The sequence below is a fragment of the Panthera leo genome, chromosome B1 (assembly GCF_018350215.1).
Source record: "Panthera leo isolate Ple1 chromosome B1, P.leo_Ple1_pat1.1, whole genome shotgun sequence".
In the NCBI taxonomy this organism is placed as follows: Eukaryota; Metazoa; Chordata; class Mammalia; order Carnivora; family Felidae; genus Panthera; species Panthera leo.
In genome coordinates, this window is record NC_056682.1 from 173,565,443 (window position 1) to 173,584,322 (window position 18,880).

An 18,880-nucleotide genomic window follows, 5' to 3' on the forward strand; every position below is an offset into this window, starting at 1 on the left:
GCTCTTACATTTCCACCGAGCAGATCTGTAGTTACAACTTTTCTCTGATTCTTCTTTTACTTCCTCAGAGTCTCCCTCCTCCCTGTGGTTGGTAATCTCATTTGGACAAAGAAGGAGGATGTATTTTGTTTTAGGTGGTTTTAAGGAAATTTAAAACCAGAACTAGAGAGAAATTATTATGAAAAACTTTGTGATTTCGATACACGATGAACTAGAAAAACAGTCAGACTGAGTAAATTTCCTTAACTTCTCTTTTAATTCTTTTTTTTTTTTTTTTTTTTTGCCAGTGGAAATGACTATTATTTAAAATATATTTTAGGGCCACCTGGGTGGCTCAGTCGGTTAAGTGTCCGACTTTGGCTCAGGTCACGATCTTGTGGTCCATGAGTTTGAGCTCCACATTGGGCTCTGGACTGACAGCTCAGAGTCTGGAGCCTGCTTTGGATTCTGTGTCTCCCTCTCGCTCTGCCCCTCCCCCACTCACACTCTGTCTCTCAAAAATGAATAAATGTTAAAAAAAAATTTTTTTTTTTTTAAAATATTTCATGTTTTGGGGCACCTGGGTGGCTCAGTTGGTTAAGCACCTCACTTTGGCTCAGGTTGTGATCTCGAAGTTTGTGGGTTCAAACCCCATGTTGGGCTCTGTGCTGACAGCTCAGAGCCTGGAGCCTGCTTCTGAGTCTGTGTCTCCCACTCTCTCTGCCCCTCCCCCACTCATGCTCTGTCTGTCTCTCTCTCTCCCTCTCTCAAAAATAGATAAACATTTAAAATATATTTTATTTTTTTAATTAAAAATTTTTTTTTCATGTTTATTTTTGAGAGAGAGAGAGAGAGAGAGAGAGAAAGAGCACAAGCAGAGAAAGGCAGAGAGAGGAAAGAGAGGGAGAATCCCAAGCAGGCTCCATGTCAGTGCAGAGCCCAACACAGGGCTCGATCTCATGAACTATGAGGTCATAACCTGAGCAGAAGTCAAGAGTCTGACGCTTAACTGACTGAGCCATCCAGACACCCCTAAGATATATTTTAATGAAAACACTTTCTCATTATCTTTAAACAAAAATGATTTAATTAAAAAAATTTTTTTAATGTTTATTTATTTTTGAGAGAGAGAGAGAGAGAGAGAGAGAGACAGAGTACAAGCAGGGGAGGGGCAGAGAGAGAGGGAGACACAGAATCCGAAGCAGGCTCCAGGCTCTGAGCTGTCAGCACAGAGCCCGCCGCGGGGCTTGAACCCACGAACGGTGAGGTCATGACTGAGCCACCCAGGCGCCCCTGATGTTCATTTTTTAATACGAAGCTGTTCTGGCATCAGGACATATGTGCTTCCTGATGTACGGGATTGAGATGCCACCACGCCACTGACTCCCCAGCACTCTCGAGCCGAGCCGTGTGCCAGATATGTCCTCCTCTGCCGGAAGTCCTTGTGGCAGCTTCAGGGGCTTGATTCTTATCAAATGTTTAACCACTTTCAGTTTTGCATTCGCTGGAGGGATACTCTTGTGAACTGCAGGAGTACGTGTTGTTTCTAATCTGAGCATCTTTATTCTATCTTTTTCCCATATGGACATATTCTTGTACTTGTTTTTCTGGTAACAATATGTTGTTTTTGAGGGTGCTGTGTATCGCCACCATGTTTTTCATGATCTGCAGGTGAAGGCCAAACTTGGAGGCTGTGCGGGGGCCTCTGAACTACAGAGCACAAAATCCCTGCCGTGAGCCTGGTGATTGTTCTCTTCAGAGGAGAGGGGAAGCCGAGCAGACTCTAATTCTCAGTGAAAATCTCCTCCTTATTCCCTTCACTTTTTCCTTAACCCTTAACGAAAAGCTAAATTTGCCTTAAAAAAAAAAAAAAACCGTCAAAAACGGAACACACACAGAAACTACCACCAACTGATCCTGATAAAATTCATGGTTGGGGCTCCTCTGGCCAAGTGTGTGCAGAGATAAGTCTCTCTGAGGGGTGCCCTCTGAGGCAGTTCTTGAGTGAACATTTTGGTTACATCAGTTTAACTGAAAACTAGTTGTGCTTTTCTCCAGCCTTCTGTGGTTAAAACAACTGATGATAATCTCGTGTCCTTGTTAGAAACCACAACCCTGAGGCTGTTTAAAATTTGGGTACCCAAACTTTTTAATGCATTTTTAATGCTCTGTAAAGTATCCAGCATTGTGTGTGATGTGTTGAGTGAAAATCAGCTGGAAAGTTTGGCAGGGGACAGGGGCATTTGGTGGGTGGGAACGCCCCTCCTATTGACTAGGGCTTTTTTCGTTGATGTCCCAACTTTTGACTGAGATCCTTTGGGATCCTCTAGATTTAAAAAAAAAACAAAAAGTAAAAGTTTATTTATTTATTTTGAGAGACAGAGTGTGCATGAGCCGGGGAGGGGCAGAGACAATCCCAAGCAGGTTCTGCCCTGTCAGCACAGAGTTCCACATGGGACTCAAACCCACAGACCGGGAGATCATGACCTGAGCCCGTATCAAGAGTTGGATGCTTAACAGACTGAGCCCCCCAGGTGCCCCAGGATCCTCTAGATTTTTGATTCACTCTTGATTCTTTTTTACTAAAAAAGCAACACCCATCACGTCTGCTCTTTGCCTCCTCAGGTTTAGAGTGACAAAAGTGGAACACAAGTCAAACCAGAAGGAGCGGAGAAGTTTGATGTCAGTTAGTGGGACTGACGGCGTCAATGGGGAGGTGCCTGTGACACCTGTGAGGGGAGAACGGAGTGACACAGAGTAGCAGGTGAGTTGCAGCTGGGGTGACATGGGGGGCGGGGCACGGTGGGGAGAAGGTGCTGGAGCCTCCTGGGGTGTGTGGGAGTGTGGGAATGACTTGGCAGGGAAGTGACAACCTGTAGGACTGTCGGGGATGGAATGGGATTATTTGCCTTTTCAGAGCTTCTTGTAAAGAGACCACGAGCTTGGCTGCCTCCAGGGGCCTGGCCTGCATGGTAATGGGGAGAGAGGGTTCCTTCAGAAGCAATGTGGAATGGCCGGGATTGCGGCAAACCCAGCCACAGGACTTCTATCACCACAAGGCAGAAGGCACTTAAGTGTTGCTAGTTCTTCTGCAAAAAAAAAAAAAAAAGGCAGAAATCTAGACTTTTAAAATGTGAAATCACCACAGGTTTTTAATGTTGGCAGCTTATTAAATATCCTTTAACAACCCATGCAGGCGAAATGAAATATAGTCTTGTCGTCATTTCTAGGTAAACTGTGATTTGAAAAAGCCTGGAGCAAACAAACCTATGTTTTTTCCTTCAATTGAGTTGGAAACCAGTTTTCTTTGATGTGCCCCAGTAGGAGTATTACTCTTCCAAGTAAATATTTTGAAGTGATTTATAAAGCAAAAGTGGATGCTTCTTGGCTGGGCAATCTTCATTTTGAATGATAGTGCTCAGAAAAGAAAAAAGGCTTGTGATAACTTGCTATTGGCTTAGCTTTCATCTGACTCTTTTCTTTCTGTTCTGGCTTGGGTAGCATTCACCCCTTTCACGTTTCTTATTATGTGTAAGAAGGCGAGTGCACAGACTCTGGAGTGATTATGCTCTGGAAACTCCAGTCAAACTTCCAGAGCCTGGATGGGAAGGCAGAAGAGGTCACACTGGCAAAGGGAGGGGAGGGTGGGGCATGGGGAGGTAGGCTGGCTGGGGTCTTGAAGGTGCAGGAGAGAGGCAAGGTTGAACCTGAGCCCAGGAGTCAAGCGGGGATGTGGCTGGCGCGGCCGAGTTGGGGAGAGAAGTGCCTTGCAAGTGAAGTTTCTCCGCTAATCTGCCCAGGCTCGGGGGGGTTGAGGATGATCTGGAAGAGTAGTGCTCTTGAAATCTCTAAGACACAGGGGCTCTGAGAGCTGCCGATGTTCGTTCTCGCAGTCTTGCATTTGGGAACGATCTGGCCCCTTCCCTGAGTTTAGAAGCCAATAGGGCTTTCTTTAAAGAAGAGGAACAAGGGTGACGGGGGGTGCTCAGTATGTTACATCTGACTCTTGATTTTGGCTCAGGTCATGATCTCACAGTTTGTGGATTCGAGCCCCGAGTTGGCCTCTGCACTAACAGTGCAGAGCCTGCTTGGGATTCTCTTTCTGCCTCTCTCTCTGCCCCTCCCCTGCTGGTGGGTGCATGTGTGCATGCGCTCTCTCTCTCTCTCTCTCTCTCTCTCTCTCTCTCTCTCTCTCTCTCAGTAAATAAATAAATAAATAAATAAATAAACAAACAAACTTTAAAAATAAAGAAAGAAGAGCAGAAAAGTCTATCTCTGACTTCTCAGCCAGTTACTGGTGCCTTGGGGAGGGAACCAAGAGGGATTTAAGAAAAGGAAGAGAATGATGAAGACAGTAAAAGCAGCTGATGTCGATTCAGTATTCTAGTCGTCTGGACATTGTATTGACTGATACAGATCTGACATGTCACCATTATAAACATCTCTAATGGGATGGACATCATTTTCCCAGTTTTATAGACGAGAGAGCCAGTGAATGGAAAGGGTAAGTTACATGTTAAGGGTCACTTAACTGGAAGGAGGAGCTGATTTGAACCTAGGCTCTGACTACAAGACCAACTATATTCTTCTACTGTCCTAAGATGCTTTTACTAAGAGGCACCCCTAGACCCATGAATGGAGGGCATTTCCATAGTGATCCAGAACCTTGTGTCCTAATATGGTAGCCACTAATCACCTGTGGCTACTTAAATCTAAACTAATCAAAATTAAAAATGTAGTTTTGCGGTTGCACTCGTCCACGTCTCATGTTCAGTAGCCACAGTTGGCCAGCTAGGGCTGCCATACTGGACAGTGCAGATCCGGAATACTTCTGTCGTCACGGAAAGTTTTATTGAACAGAGTGGATGGTATTCTCGGTATTCGAGTTGGAATGTGAGTGACTTTGGTAAATAAGAGGTAAATCTGATTAAAGTCGTGAGGACTTTCATCCTGAGAAGAGAAGCACCTGGCTGTCCACGTGTAAGGTGAGGAAGGCCCAGCCCTCTCAGCAGCACAGAAAGCTATGGGTCGTGACGACAGTTTGCCCTTGAGTCCTCAGCCTGGCCATGTGTCGACACTTGGAGCAGACCCCGTGTAAGAAGACACTGGTCTCCCTGAGGCAGGAAGTGCAGTGTGATCCCGTGTCAGGCTCAGTCTTGGCCCGACTGCCTGGAGAGAGGGGCACTTGAGATGTGAGAAGGTTTCAAGAATTAGGATTGCTCAGATGGTTTTCTTGGCCCAAATTCTGCCTGTATCTGACCATGAGAATTTGGTCCAATCATCTGAAGTCCTGACCACATCTGATTTACAGTTTGATATTCTCTTCAAAGTGCACAATCATCCACCAGGATTTCGTAAGAGAACATTGGATTTGACCAGCAGACGTGGTCTCACGTCCTAGCTTCACCTCGTGGAAATTGTACTTAACTCCACGTAAACCCACTTGCCTTGAATATGACATAAGGACATTAAATTCATTGATTTAAGGCAAGCGCAACACAGAGTCTGGTGTGTAGTTGGCTCTTCTTAGTAGAGGGTAATCATATTGGACTAAGCCGTTCATAATCAACAACGAGCTCATGAATGACCTTAGAAAGGGGATGTGTTTTCCGAGCCTTCTATTGTAATTAGTTTTGAAATTAAAAATAAAAAGTTTTATTATGGAAATTTTCAAACAAACACAAAAGTGGAGAGAATTATATCATGAATGCTCATGAGCCATTGAGTAACTTAAATACCTGTTGTATATCCAGTATTTACTATGTACCTGACATGCTTTGAAAGGCACATCGCACATATTCACTGATTTAATCCTCACAACAGCAGTAGGTAGGTGCTAGTTAGTGCCCGATTCTGCAAATGAAAGCACAGAGTTTAAGCGACGTGTTCAGAGTCACCAGGAAGAAGAAGGTGGAGTTTAGAGCCCCACCCCCCTGCCAGGGTTCTGGAGTCACAGGCCTGACCTCCCATCTGGGTCTGGGGAAAGTGGACCCTGTGGTCAGAGCCTCCTGGAGTTGGGGCCTGCTGAGTGGCCAAGTCTGATGAAAATGGATTCTGAAAAAGAAGGGAAAGGAATAGTCATTGACATGTAAAAAATTTATTCATTAAAATTTTTCTTGCTAGGTATTTTAATATTTCTCACGCCCCCTGCTCCACCCCCCACCCCCAAAGGGTATGTTTTGGGTATTTAACATCTCTTGATTTTCCAGCTAGAGAAATCCTGACATTTTTCCATTTGGGCCCCAAATCTCTGGTTCAGGACTGAATCGGAAGGTTTGCCAGAATATAGCTAATAAAGTAAGACAGGAGTGTTACGCACCTTTCATACAGCCTCGTATACAGTTTTGAATGTTTTGTTTTTTCCTGAAAAATGCTTTTGTTTAAATTTGGATTTTTAGTGAAGAAATTGATTTAAATATTCACATGTGAAATCATATCTACTCCTTGGCTTGGTTCCTTTTTTTAAAATTAGGGATTGATACTAGAAACTAGACTTATATTTCTCTCTCTCTCTCCTTCTCTTTTTAAAAAACAAAATCTGTTGTTGGCATTTCTTCTTCCCCTTATTTTTTTCCCCCTGTTTCACTGGCCTGAGGTCTTTTTTGTAGTGAGATCTAACTTGCTCTCTGCCTGATTTATTTTGGCAATGCGGTTAAAATGGTCTCTTTTTTTTCACAGAAAATGTGTTTTGATTTCTTAGAAGAATAAGCTTTTGTTCTTTGAAGTTAAATAAATCAAATTGCTTTCAGCCTCCAAATGCCACTGCCTTGTCTTCATTATCACTGTTCTTTTGCTTTTTAAAAGTGAGGCTGTCGTAAGCGTTTGATATCACACATTTCTGACGTTTGTGTTCCTTTTTGCATCTTACGGTAGGATCTTATTGAAACATTGATTTGGAAAGTGTACGTAACACTTTTTTATCAAAACAAAAATTCATAATATTACACATGGCTTTTTATTTTTTAAGCTCTTTTATTATTGGAGTGGTTCTGTTGATTATTTCAGGAATTTATTTTAGTGATTAAATGCTGAGTTTTATTTATTTTTATTATTTAAAAAAATGTTTTATTATTACTTATTTTTGAGAGAGAGAGTCCCAGCATTAGCAGGGGAGGGACAGAGAGAGAGGGGACACAGAATCAGAAGCAGGCTCCGGGCTCCCACCTGTCAGCACAGAGCTCGACACGGGGCTCGAACTCACAGACTGCGAGATCATGACCCGAGCCAAAGTTGGACGCTCAACCGACTGAACCACCCAGGTGCCCCAAAAGCTGAGTTTTAAACTGTTTTTAGACTTAATTTGAACAGTGCTGCTTCTGACTGCTTAACCCTTTTGGGCTTCAGGTTCCTCATCTTTATAACAGGGTTGTTGTTGGACTTCAGTGAGGTAACATATTGTTCCTCAGTCTGTCCTTGGCACAGAGTTAGTATTTACGAAATATTCACTATCATCAATAATTTTCATCCCATTCTTGGTTGGTCTTATTTATTGGCCCATTTCTCAAGCATCAGCTTGAGGCTCTGTGAATCCCTTCTTACCTCTAAAGAATATTAGAGCGTTGGACACTCGTGACATTTTAATCTAAAGAATATTAGAGCATTGGACTCTCACGACATTTTAACAGTTAATGTTTGGCAAGTCTCTCCGGAATTTGGGCCATTTTCTTGTCTGTGTTAAAGAGGATTTAGAAATAACTATCCCCTCCTATTGGAGGTGGAATCAGAATTAGGAACAAGGCAGTTAGAAGGTTTTCCCGGCTTTAGTTCTTCGTATCCTACAGATCAGAGGGCGGGTTAAATTAAGAGGTAGTGGTGTGGACCGAGTTTTCTGTGCAAAACTGCTGTGCTGGGGCTCTGTTCTGGGATAAAAGTCTTCTTTCTGACAAGGCTCTTTCATGGATCGTGCTCCCTGCCTCCTGAGCATCAGGGCCAATCACAAGGTCAGCTTGCCTGACCTTTGGTGCCTTCCTTTCCTCCTCCTTCCTTTTGAACTCTATGACTGGGGTGTAGTGAAGGGTCCCCCGGGGGCCTCCCTGATGAGGTCAGGCTGCATTATTTGTAGTCCTTGCGTTGCTGGTCTTTTGTTAACTCTCCAGGCAAGGAGAGGATGATGAGAGACTTAAGGCACTGCCTGTTAGCTAATATTTTTATCCAGAGCTTGTAATTTTTTCAGGGCAAAATATACACTTTTTTAGAAAGCAAAAAAAGTTATCTCAGGTTTTTTAATGTTTATTCTTGAGAGAGAGAGAGAGAGAGAGAGAGAGAGAATGAGCAGGGGAGGAGCAGAGAGAAAGGGAGACACAGAATCCAAAGCAGTCTCCAGGCTCTGAGCTGTCAGCCAGGGCCCGACACGGGGCTTGAACCCACAACCCGTGAGATCATGACCTGAGCCGAAGTCGGATGCTTAACTGACTGAGCCACCCAGGTGCCCCAGAGTTATCTTAGGTTTGATGAAAGTCCCTTCATTTGACTCGCTGGCTTTAAAGAGGCCATGCCTAGAAATATATGAGAAGAAACTGTACTTAAGTAGGCATAGATAGGAACACCTGCCTCGATTGTTAGCTGCTGAGCACGTTTCTAAAGGGCAAAAGCAGTACTTGGGTGGGTGCCTGTGTCCCTGTGTGGAAGAGCCTGAAAGTCCCTGCTGAGCCCACCTGAAACGTGGAAGTGGAGGGAAGCTAACACCTGCCCGGGACCTTTCAGTGGGAAGAACAGGCAGGTGGAACTGGCCAGATGAGGAGAACAGCTGAGTGAGGGACAGAGATTTAGATGCAACCTTATGGGTGATAATCTCTCCACACTACAGATGAAGAACCAGGCTCAGAGCGATTACTTTTGCCCAGCTCCCAGGTTCAGGCAGTGACAGGGCTTGGAGGGGTAGAAATCCACATTTGATGCTAACATGTTCAGTGGCTTTGGAGTTTGAGGGAGCTTTACTTTCTCTGAGGAAAAAAAAAAAGTCCTCCTTCAGTCTCTCAGCCCTGTGCGTCAAAGCAGCGATCATGTCACATTATCCGCCTTCACCAGGCATGGCCTCCTTTTGTCTCCTATGGGGACCCTCTGATGGCATTTGGCTGTTAGAGCTGTGCCTGCATCAGGTTCAGGTCGTGAGCAATTCTGTTTTCTTACAGGTTCGCTAAGATCATAGACTTTGAGTTCTCAGAGGAGCTGTGATTGCCAATTCAGGTCAATTCAGGTACAGTTAGATTTTTTAACAGTATTTATTGAGCCGCTACTATGTGTGAGGCTCTGTGCCAGGCCTTAGGGACATAGAAATGTGGAAGGTAGACAGACAAAGGCCATGCTTTCTCGGAGCTTCGGTTCTAGTTTTTATGTAGGACTTTTCTCCCCATGCCTCCTTGTCCCCTCCTGTCAGAGGAGGGAGCTCCTAAGAGGTTATGTATATTGTTCAAGGTCATGCCGGTGATGGATTCCAGAGCCTGGACTTCCTGGCAATTCATTTCCCTCATTGTCTCTGGTGAATTGGTTTTTACAAGAGTTTGAATTATTATTATTATTTTTAAAGATTTTGTTTATTAATGTTTTATTTATTTTTAAGAGAGAGAGAGAGAGACCAAGCATGAGTGGGGGAGGGGCAGAGAGAGAGAGACACATACACACACACAGAATCTGAAGCAGGCTCCAGGCTCTGAGCTGTCAGCACGGAGCCTGCCACGGGGCTTGAACTCCCGAACTGCGAGATCATGACCTGAGCCGAAGTCGGATGCTTAACCGACTGAGCCACCCAGTAGCCCCGAACTTGAATTATTTTTTAAGAATTGAGAAATAAGACATGCACACAATAAAATATTCAAGCAGCATAAAAGGCTGCAGGGTGAAAAATAAGTCTTTGAAAACCGCGAATTCTTCACCCAATTTGCAGCCCTTCCTCCTCACTGCAATGAAGTCTTCCCGGCAGGGAGCCATGATTACTGGTGTCCTCTGTCCTTTCAGGAGTATTCTATGCATATACGCGTGTATGCAACACACGTGTATGTACAGCTCCCTCTTTTGCCCCTTCCTCCAAGGAGGAAGATGAACGTAGATATTTGTCTGCACCTTGCTTGCTGTTGAGGTTGATGGCTAATAGGTCCCAGGGACTGTTGACTTTTTACTCTCCCCCATTGGTTGAGCCCTGCTGAGTGCAAGTGCTGGGCACACTGTTTACAAGTGATGTGCCCTGTTTGTTACTGGGAATTGCTCCAAGACATGTATGGAGATAATGTGAGGGTTTTGGTGGACCTGCAAACATACTTCGCTGGTCAACGATGACGTTCTTTCAGAGCTCTCCTTCCCCAGCTGTGTGGACAGAAGAGACTGAAACGTATTCTTGAGTATTCTCAGGATTCAGACAGTGTGGCGGCCCAGAGGTTTTTCGTGTTGGTTGACTTCCAGTTGCCACTAAAGCAAGCTGTCTGTCTGTGTGTCCCCTGCGTGCTTCTCCCTCCGCAGTGTCTGTTCCAGGGCCCCTCCTGTTTTTTGACCGGAAGTTGACCCACTGACCCCTCAAGAGAACTCAGCTCCTCTTCCTCTGTAGCCTGTCAGTCCTTTGACAGGACTTAAGAAAGAGGGGGCTGTGACCTCTGTCCTTTTCAACACAGAAACTCAGCATTGGAGGCTCCTGGAGACTGGCCCATCCGGACACAGGCCTGTGGGGGCTTGACAGAGGCAGAAAATGAAAGGCTTTTGGAGACATTTTTGCCTAGAACTAGAAGGAAAAGGGAATTAATGGTTGTAACTGGGAGTTTTAGTTTTCTTAATTTGTAACTCGAGGCTTTGAATCTACTAACATTAAATAGCTTAAGTAAGTAATAGTGCCTGTTTGCTAGAGGTAGCAGGACATAGGATGCTGAAGGAACCCCACAGCGTAGGTTCTGGAATCAGGCTCCTTGTGCTCAAGTTCTGGTCTGTCACTTGTTAGCTGTGTAACCCTGGACAACTTCCACCTCTGATGCCTCAGCTTCTCCACCTGTAAAGTGGGGATAATAGTAATAATATCACCTACCTCATAGGGATGTCATTCCCTGGCACTTAGTAAGTGCAAAACCTGCAAATGCTAGATATTATTACTGTATCAGGCAAGCTTTATTTAAACACTTAGCAAACTAACGTGTAAAAAATTACAGTTTTTGAGGTTTAAAATTTTTCCTGAGGTGCCGAGAGGCCAGGTTAGACATAGGTGTTGTAGTGTTTCACTTGATTCTCATGAAGCGGCTTACCGAGAGCCAGTGGGCTGAACCTCTGGCTCACAAGCCAGGAGAGGCAATGTCTAACTAGTTTGGCTTTCCTTTTTAGAAAGCTACCTGTAGCCAGTATACCTGTTGAATCATAGATGTATTGAGACTAATAGGGAACTGCTGAATTGCATTTAAATAATTCCCTAGTGAACCCTTGTTTTTCCAGATACAGAATAACTTTTTTTTAAGTTTATTTATTTATCTTGAAAGAGAGAGAAAGAAAGAGAGAGACAGAAGAATATGAACGAGGGAGGAACAGAGAAAGAGGGAGAGAAAGAATCCCAAGCAGGCTCCACACTGTCTGCACCAAACCCAATGTGGGACTCGATCGCACGAACCATGCGATCATGACCTGAGTTGATTTATTAAGAGTTGGATGCCTAACCAACTGAGCCACTCAGGTGCCCCCGTTAGATACAGAATAACTTTTGATGTCAGGTACATTTTATTTGGAATAAAGTGCTCTGAATCTCACCATCCCAAAGGGCTGGTAAGTCACAAGTGTTCAGTTATTGTCACTTGGGAAACCCATTGTTGCCAAATATATGAACACATTTAAATTGCTGCGAATATAAGAACTTAGTAAAGAGCAGCCTTCAGACTTTTCAGTAAGATCCAAAGCTAATGTCAGAAGTTTCAAAGCTATAAGGAGTGAAAAATTTGTTACTGGTTCTATTCATTCAATAAAGAAGATAATATAATTTGTAGGAATATGTATTTCTTCTCTATGCTACTTAAAAAAGCTATTTAAATTTTGAATGGAAAGTACCTATAAGCATTTTTATTTCTCCTGAATTGGCCCCCATACATTAAAAAGTTGCTCACAGTTGATAACAAAAAGCTAGGGGCACCTGGGTGGCTCAGTCCGTTAAGCATCCCACTTCAGCTCAGGTCATGATCTCGCTGTTCCCGAGTTCGAACCCTGCGTTGGGCTCTGTGCTGACAGCTCAGAGCCTGGAGCTGCTTCAGATTCTGCATGTCCCTCTCTCTGCCCCTTCCTTGGTCGCGTTCTGTCTCTCTCTCTCTCAAAAATAAGTAAACATTAAAAAAATTTTATAATAAGAAATATATAGTTGATCCTCATTTCTTGTACAGAGCTAATAAAACTCTTGAAATTTCCTACGGGATGAGAACTATAAAATGTCTTTTGTTTTATGTTAATGAAGTGACTTTGAAAAGCCCCCAGGTAACCAAAGGATGGGGAGGGCTTTGCTAGGGAGCCAACCATCTCATTAGAGGGGTGGAACTCTTAGTACTCCCACTGCACCCCCCACCTCCAGAGAAGGGAGAGGGGCTGGAGGGCAACCAATGGTTAGTGATTTAATGCGCCATCCTTCTGTAATGAAGCCTCCCTAAAAACTCAAAAAGGGAGGGTTCGGAGAGCTTCCAGGTTTGTGAACCAGAACACTAACACATGCCATTGTGCCGGGCCCCGTGCGTGTCCAAGAGCCTAACTCTACAGAAACTCCTTTGTTCGGGGCCTTGGCCTATGTATCTCTTCATCTGGCTGTTGATTTATGTCCTTTAATATCCTTTGTAATAAACTGGTAATCTAGTGAATAAACTCACTTTCTAGGCCCTGTGAGCCAATCTAGAAAATTAGTTGAATCCATGGAGGGGTTTGTGGGAATCTCTGACTATAGCCAGTTGGTCAGAAGTACAGGTACCAATCTGGATTTGAAATTAGTATCTGAAGCAGAGGGCAGTCCGCTGGTGGGATTGAAGCCTTAACCTGTGGGATCTGATGCTATCATCAGATCAGAGGTAGGATTGAGTTGAATTGTAGGACACCCATCAGTTGTCTTGAACATTACTTTGTGGTGTGGGAGAAACCCTGCCTACACACACACACACACACACACACTGGAGTTGGTTGCAGAACCCTTGCAATGCACGAAAGGACACAATGGTCAATGGGAAATGCCCAAACTTCCTAATACTCAAATAAATACAAACTAAAATAATGAGATTGCTTTTTGGTTTTCTGTTGGCGAAGATGAATGTTAATACTAGCAATGATGATATAACTTATATTCAAAATGGAACTCTTCTGAGAGTGAAAGGGACACTGTAAATAATTACTCACATGCATTCAAAGAATAAACATAAGTAAACCGAGACCTCCAGGCCAGCTGGTTCACGTGGTTTCCCTGGTTAGCACTTGATGTTGAAGAGGGTGGAGGGGGATGGGCACTGTCGCATCCCTGAGCGGAGCTGCTTCCTTGGTACAGTAGAGCATTTACTCTCTATCATTAGCTGAAAAAGCAAGTTATAAATTACTCCAGTTTTGTTTAAGAAATGATACACAATGTCTCTCGTTTTGTCTTGGGTTGAAGCTGATCACTTAACACTTCCTTGTATAAACACCAAGCTCTTTGAGATTTTAGACCGTGTCTTACCTTCTGTCACGCCTGCAGGTGGCCATATGTACACAGCTGGCGCTCAGTGGTTTCTTAACAGGTGTGATGCTAGCACACTCATCTGATCATTAAAAGAGACGTCCGCAAATGAGCTGAACTCTAGTTCCAAACTATTATGAAAGAAGTTAAAAAATGATCCTGGGGCATCTGGGTAGCTCAGTTGGTTAAGTGTCCGACTCTTGGGTTTGGCTCAGGTCACGATCTCACTGTCCGTGGGTTCGAGCCCTGCGTCGGGTTCCACGCTGACAGCGCGGAGCCTGCTTGGGATTCTCTCTGTCTCCCTCTCTCTCTGCTCCTCCCCTGCTTGCTCACTCTCTCAAAATAAATAAACTTTAGAAAAATGATTCTGTAATCCCACAATTTTGTAGTTGAGACTGCGTCAAATTTTTGTAGTTAATAGTTCAGTGTAAGATTTCTGAGCTATAAAATGTTGTAATTCAGATTGAGTTGCTGAGATTGTTATTAATAGTTGAGTCTTGAAATGCTTCATATCTGTTTCCTCCTCCATTTCTTTGATACAGTTTTTGTCCTCAGCTGACTTTGTAGGGTTGTGTTTGCAGGCTTTGCCCTTTGGAAGTGAACTTAATTCTTGTGGTTTTTATCAGTTGACAAACAGTACTGGGTTTTATCTCCTGGCTTAAACCTTTCTATGTGCATTAAGGCACCTGGTAAGAAAGGGGAGTCCTGGGCTCCAGTCCCCTCAATCCTGACTTCGTAGGTCATGGGTGCAGTCCAAAGAATTGGCAGTTTTTTAAGTAGCATTTGAGTTGCTTCTAAAGAAGGTGCTGCGTATCATCCTGAGGAACGGCTGACTTAAAGAGACGTCACTGATTAGCTAGTGTACCATAGATCTATCCATTAGCCTGCATTAGCTTTTTATTAAATGTGGAGACTTTATTAAAATAGGAAGACACTGGGGCACCTGGGTGGCTCAGTGTGTTAAGCGTTCGACCCTTGGTTTCGGCTCAGGTCATGATCTCAAGGTCTGTGAGTTCGAGCCCCGCATTGGGCTCTGCACTAACAGTGTGGAGCCTGCTTGGGATTGTCTCTCTCTCCTTGTCTCTTGCCCTCCCCCTGCTTGCACTAGCTCTCTCTCTCTGTCTCTCTCTCAAAAGTAAACGAACGTTTAAAAAATAGGAAGGCATTAATATTAATTTATAAAATGTAACACACAATTTAGACCAGAGCAAGATTTAAAGGACTGCAAACACCAAGTACCTTCTGGTATCATCCATTTCCCCGCACCGGCTAAGGTGCCCCTCGATGCAGGCAGTACCGCCTTCACATTTTCAGCAAAATGACCTGTGGGCATATAACCACAGAGTGTTCAGGAGAGCCTAGTAGAAGGTAATCCTTTAATTAGGAAGTTAGAGGGGCGCCTGGGTGGCTCAGTCGGTTAGGCGTCTGACTTAAGCTCAGGTCATGATCTCGCGGTCCCTGAGTTCGAGCCCTGCGTCGGGCTCTGGGCTGATGGCTTGGAGCCTGGAGCCTGCTTCGGATTCTGTGTCTCTCTCTCTCTCTGCCCCTCCCCCGTTCATGCTCTGTCTCTCTCTGTCTCAAAAATAAATAAACGTTAAAAAAAAAAATAATTAGGAAGTTAGAGTCTCGAAGGGTCACAGATTACTGGTGAAAGATCACGTATGTGTTGCTGTAGGACTTTGAGTATGAATATTACTGTTCTAATCTTAGCTCTGCTTCTATAAACAACTTGCCCTCTCCATTTCATTGAAATGTGTTCTAGGAAAGTCTTAATCCAGCTCTGCGATGCCGGAGCCTTGTATCTATTCATGTCGTGCCATGTTCCAGGTGCACTTTTGATGTTCTCAGGGTCTGAGCCTCTGCGGGTTCCTGTGTAGCTACGATGAACTAGAAGAGCCGCCCTCTCCCTAGAGAGTGGCCGGGCCAGGTTTCCAGTTTCTGCGTTTCCCGTCTGTTGCCCCCCACACAGGTGGGGAACAGGAAGCGAAGGAACCGGAAGATCTCAGTGACGCTGTGGCTGTTCCCGCGGGGACTGGTGTGCCAGTGCAGCGTGGGGGTGAGTGGGTGGGCTTCCAGGTCTGGCTGCATGGCGTACAACTGCTACCTCACCATTCTTAATTGTGTGGCTGTGGGCAAGTTATTGAACTTGGAAGCCTCCGTTTCTTCCTATGAAAATGGGGATTGTCCTTGACTCGTGGAGTCATTGGAAAGATTGAGTTAACGATTCTAGAATACCAAGCGTGGCAGTGCCTGGCACATGGAAAACACTCTGTAAATGTCAGCTACTGTTATTATTAATCAGATTGTGTTTTCCTTCCTTAACTCCCTGTCCTTGGAGGTCTTAGTGTTCAGTGTCCATGTTTTTTAAAACATGTTTCTATTTTTTAAAGGGACCAGCTATTGTTTTTCTGGAGAGTCCTTTTTTAACAAGGTACATGTACGTCCTAATCGAAGATGTGCTGTATTGTGGCTTCCGTGGAACCATAATATAATAATGGAATTAGGGCTTTATCTTTATAATCAGAATGACCTCTTCCTTCTTTCCAGATAAACCTTTTCTGATCTCTCTCCATCAGGCTTGTTTTATGAGGGGACATGGTCACGCTTGGGATTTCCCAATCGTCTTTTCATTGTAAGGAAGTTTTGCTGAACTTCTTTCAGCTTGAGCACTCGTATGTGAGACAGTAATCACCAAATTATCCCCAGAGAGAGGAAAGTCTGGCTTGTTACTGTGGTAGGGTCCCCTGGTGATGGGAACGGAGAATAATGGGTGGGCGGAGGGTTTTCTCACAGTCCACCGACTGCTGCTGGCCCACCCATGGTGTCTGACCGCTGTGAGACCTCAAGGAAGGCACCTTTTAATGTTAATGTGCTGTGTCGGAGAAATAGCATTTAAAAGTATGTGTTTGTTTCTCCACGCGAATGTATTCACGACTGGAGGATGCGGTGAGAAGAAATTTAGCGATGTGGAAATGCGCCCGTGACACAGCCCCACACGTGAGTTCACAGCTGGAAATGTACAAGCCCTAGAGTGGGTGGCGTCTTCTTTGCCCGAGATGGTCATTCTGATAGAAGAGGTCTTTACCTGGAAATGGAGAGCCTCTGTACTGGTGGAGTGCCGTCTTTCGATAAACACGTGTTTTTGAAGAGGGAGAGCCCAGAAGCGCGTATCAGTGCCGGGTAGCTTTAATAGAGTTTTTAGAAAGGTTAACTTTCCTTTTCCAGTTTAGTGTCGGCTAAACCTTTTCCGGTTTAGTGTCGTGACGACGTTAAGCAGCAAATTGTATCTTCCGCTTCGTCTCTCAGACTGCATCTGGTACAATTTTAACCAGCCACAAAATGCAGCCGTTGAAGCCAGCATGATAGTTTAGGGCATTTGGATGACAGTAACGATCATACTAGCTAGTCTTGGGGAGCGTACTGACTGCTGGCCCTGGGTTAAGCATCGTGTGCTTTTGCAAAACCACCAACAACCCTTTGAGGAAATGCTCCAGAGCGGCCCAGGGTTCCCCAGGTAGTCACAGGGGGCTGGATTAGAGTCTAGGGGTCTGGATTCAAATCCAGGCCTCCGGCTCCAGATCCTGCCTTAGCCCAGCCCTCAGTCGTGCCCACTGTTTGTTCACAGTCGGTGACATCGTACAAAGAATTCTAAGTTGGAAGTTTTCCTATATTGGATCGAAAACGTTTACTGTGATGAAACGTTGCATTCCAGGCCCTTGCATTCCTTGCCCTTGACCTCCTTGTTTCCCTTGATGCAAAAAAATTTAGGTCTAAGGGAGCAGAAGATAAAAGGAGGAGACATAAAAATAGTTGACTCCCTATATTGTAGACAATGACCTAGTTTGTAGTTTAGTTTCGAAATTTCGCTCCTACTTTTTACTGTTTTGTCTTTTAGGACCATTTTTCTATTTTTCCATCTTTGCCTTTTCTACCTTTTCCCTTGCTAACATCTTTCATATCCATCAACTCTCAAATGCAAGTATTCCCACGCTTGCCTTTGTTCAGTGCTACGGTACAGATCCATGGTTTGGCCGTGCTAGGCTATAGCTATGCAGGGTAGGGAATTCTTGTTTTCATGTATAATCAAAAACTCCAGAGGTGCCTGGGTGGCTCAGTCAGTTAAGCGTCTGCCTCTTGATTTTCGCTCAGGTCAGGATCTCATGGTTGGTTGTCAGTTAAGCGTCTGCCTCTTGATTTTCGCTCAGGTCAGGATCTCATGGTTGGTTGTATGATTGAGCCCCGCGTCCTGCTCTGCCCTGAGTGTGGAGCCTGCTTAAGATTCTCTCTCTCTCTCTGCCCCTCCCTCCCCTCTCAAACAATAAATAAAATACAACATAAGAAAAAAAGGCAGGGGCGCCTGGGTGGCTCGGTCAGTTGAGCGCTTGACTTCGTCTCAGGTCATGATCTTGCGGCCTGTGAGTTTGAGCCCCACATGGGCTCACTGCTGTCAGTGTGTAGCCTGCTTCAGATCCTCTGTCCCCTTCTCTCTCTGTCCTACCCCGCTCATGCTCTCTCTCTCAAAAATAAATAAAACACTAAAAAACAAACAAACCCTCTAGGGGACAGTGTTTTACTTCCTTTTTAGCTAAGGAGAGAAGAATCCTTTACCCAAATCTTTTCATTTGGGCAATCTCTCTCTCTTTTTCTTTCTCTTCTTCTCTCTCTCTCTCTCTCTCATAATTATTATGAATACTGTAAATGACAGTATTACAGAAGAGGATAACATGGATACTGTTAGATCTTGAAGAAGGAGCTATAAGTACAAAGTAACATTTAAATTAAGATGCCTCTTGAGTTTTATTCTTCCTATTTCTGCAAGTTGGTTTCATCTGGGTTTTTTGTTTGTTTGTTTGTTTGTTTGTTTGTTTTTTTGGTGTTTGCAGGCAGAGGGGAGAATGCTTCATTCCCTAACCTGGTATACGTTGGCCTATGTGATATGTGTGTTTCAACACACACAGGCAGAACTAGAATCTCAGTCATGTCCTAAGTTTTCCCAGCCTGCAAAACCGGAACGTACACGGGCATGTAACTGTCACTTGGAGATGTTTGTAAAAACAACAGAAAACAGCCTTGAAAAATAGAAAACTGTTTTACAAGTTTATCAGGGGCTTCATCTGTAATATAAATGTAGACATTGACACGGACGGACCAGTTGTTAGAACTTAAAGACACAATGCAGCCCTCGAGCTACAATGAACACCTAGGATTGGGCCCTCTCATCATTGTGTTCTTATTTGCCCAGTGAAATCCCAGCCAAGATGCCTT

General features: G+C 44.4%; 1 protein-coding gene across 4 annotated transcripts in view; it reads left to right on the top strand.

Annotated features, from left to right (window-relative positions):
- Nucleotides 1-18,880, top strand: part of RELL1 (RELT like 1) — a 69,719-nt gene that overhangs the window by 48,268 nt on the left and 2,571 nt on the right. For 3 of the 4 annotated variants that reach the window (XM_042936639.1, XM_042936636.1, XM_042936640.1), the window contains one exon: nt 2,605-2,743. In XM_042936639.1, the coding sequence (XP_042792573.1) occupies nt 2,605-2,740 (136 nt within the window). In that variant the 3' untranslated portion in view covers nt 2,741-2,743. Of the gene's footprint in view, nt 1-2,604; nt 2,744-3,209; nt 4,037-18,880 lie in introns of those variants that run through there. The other variant, XM_042936637.1, reaches the window with a different exon arrangement.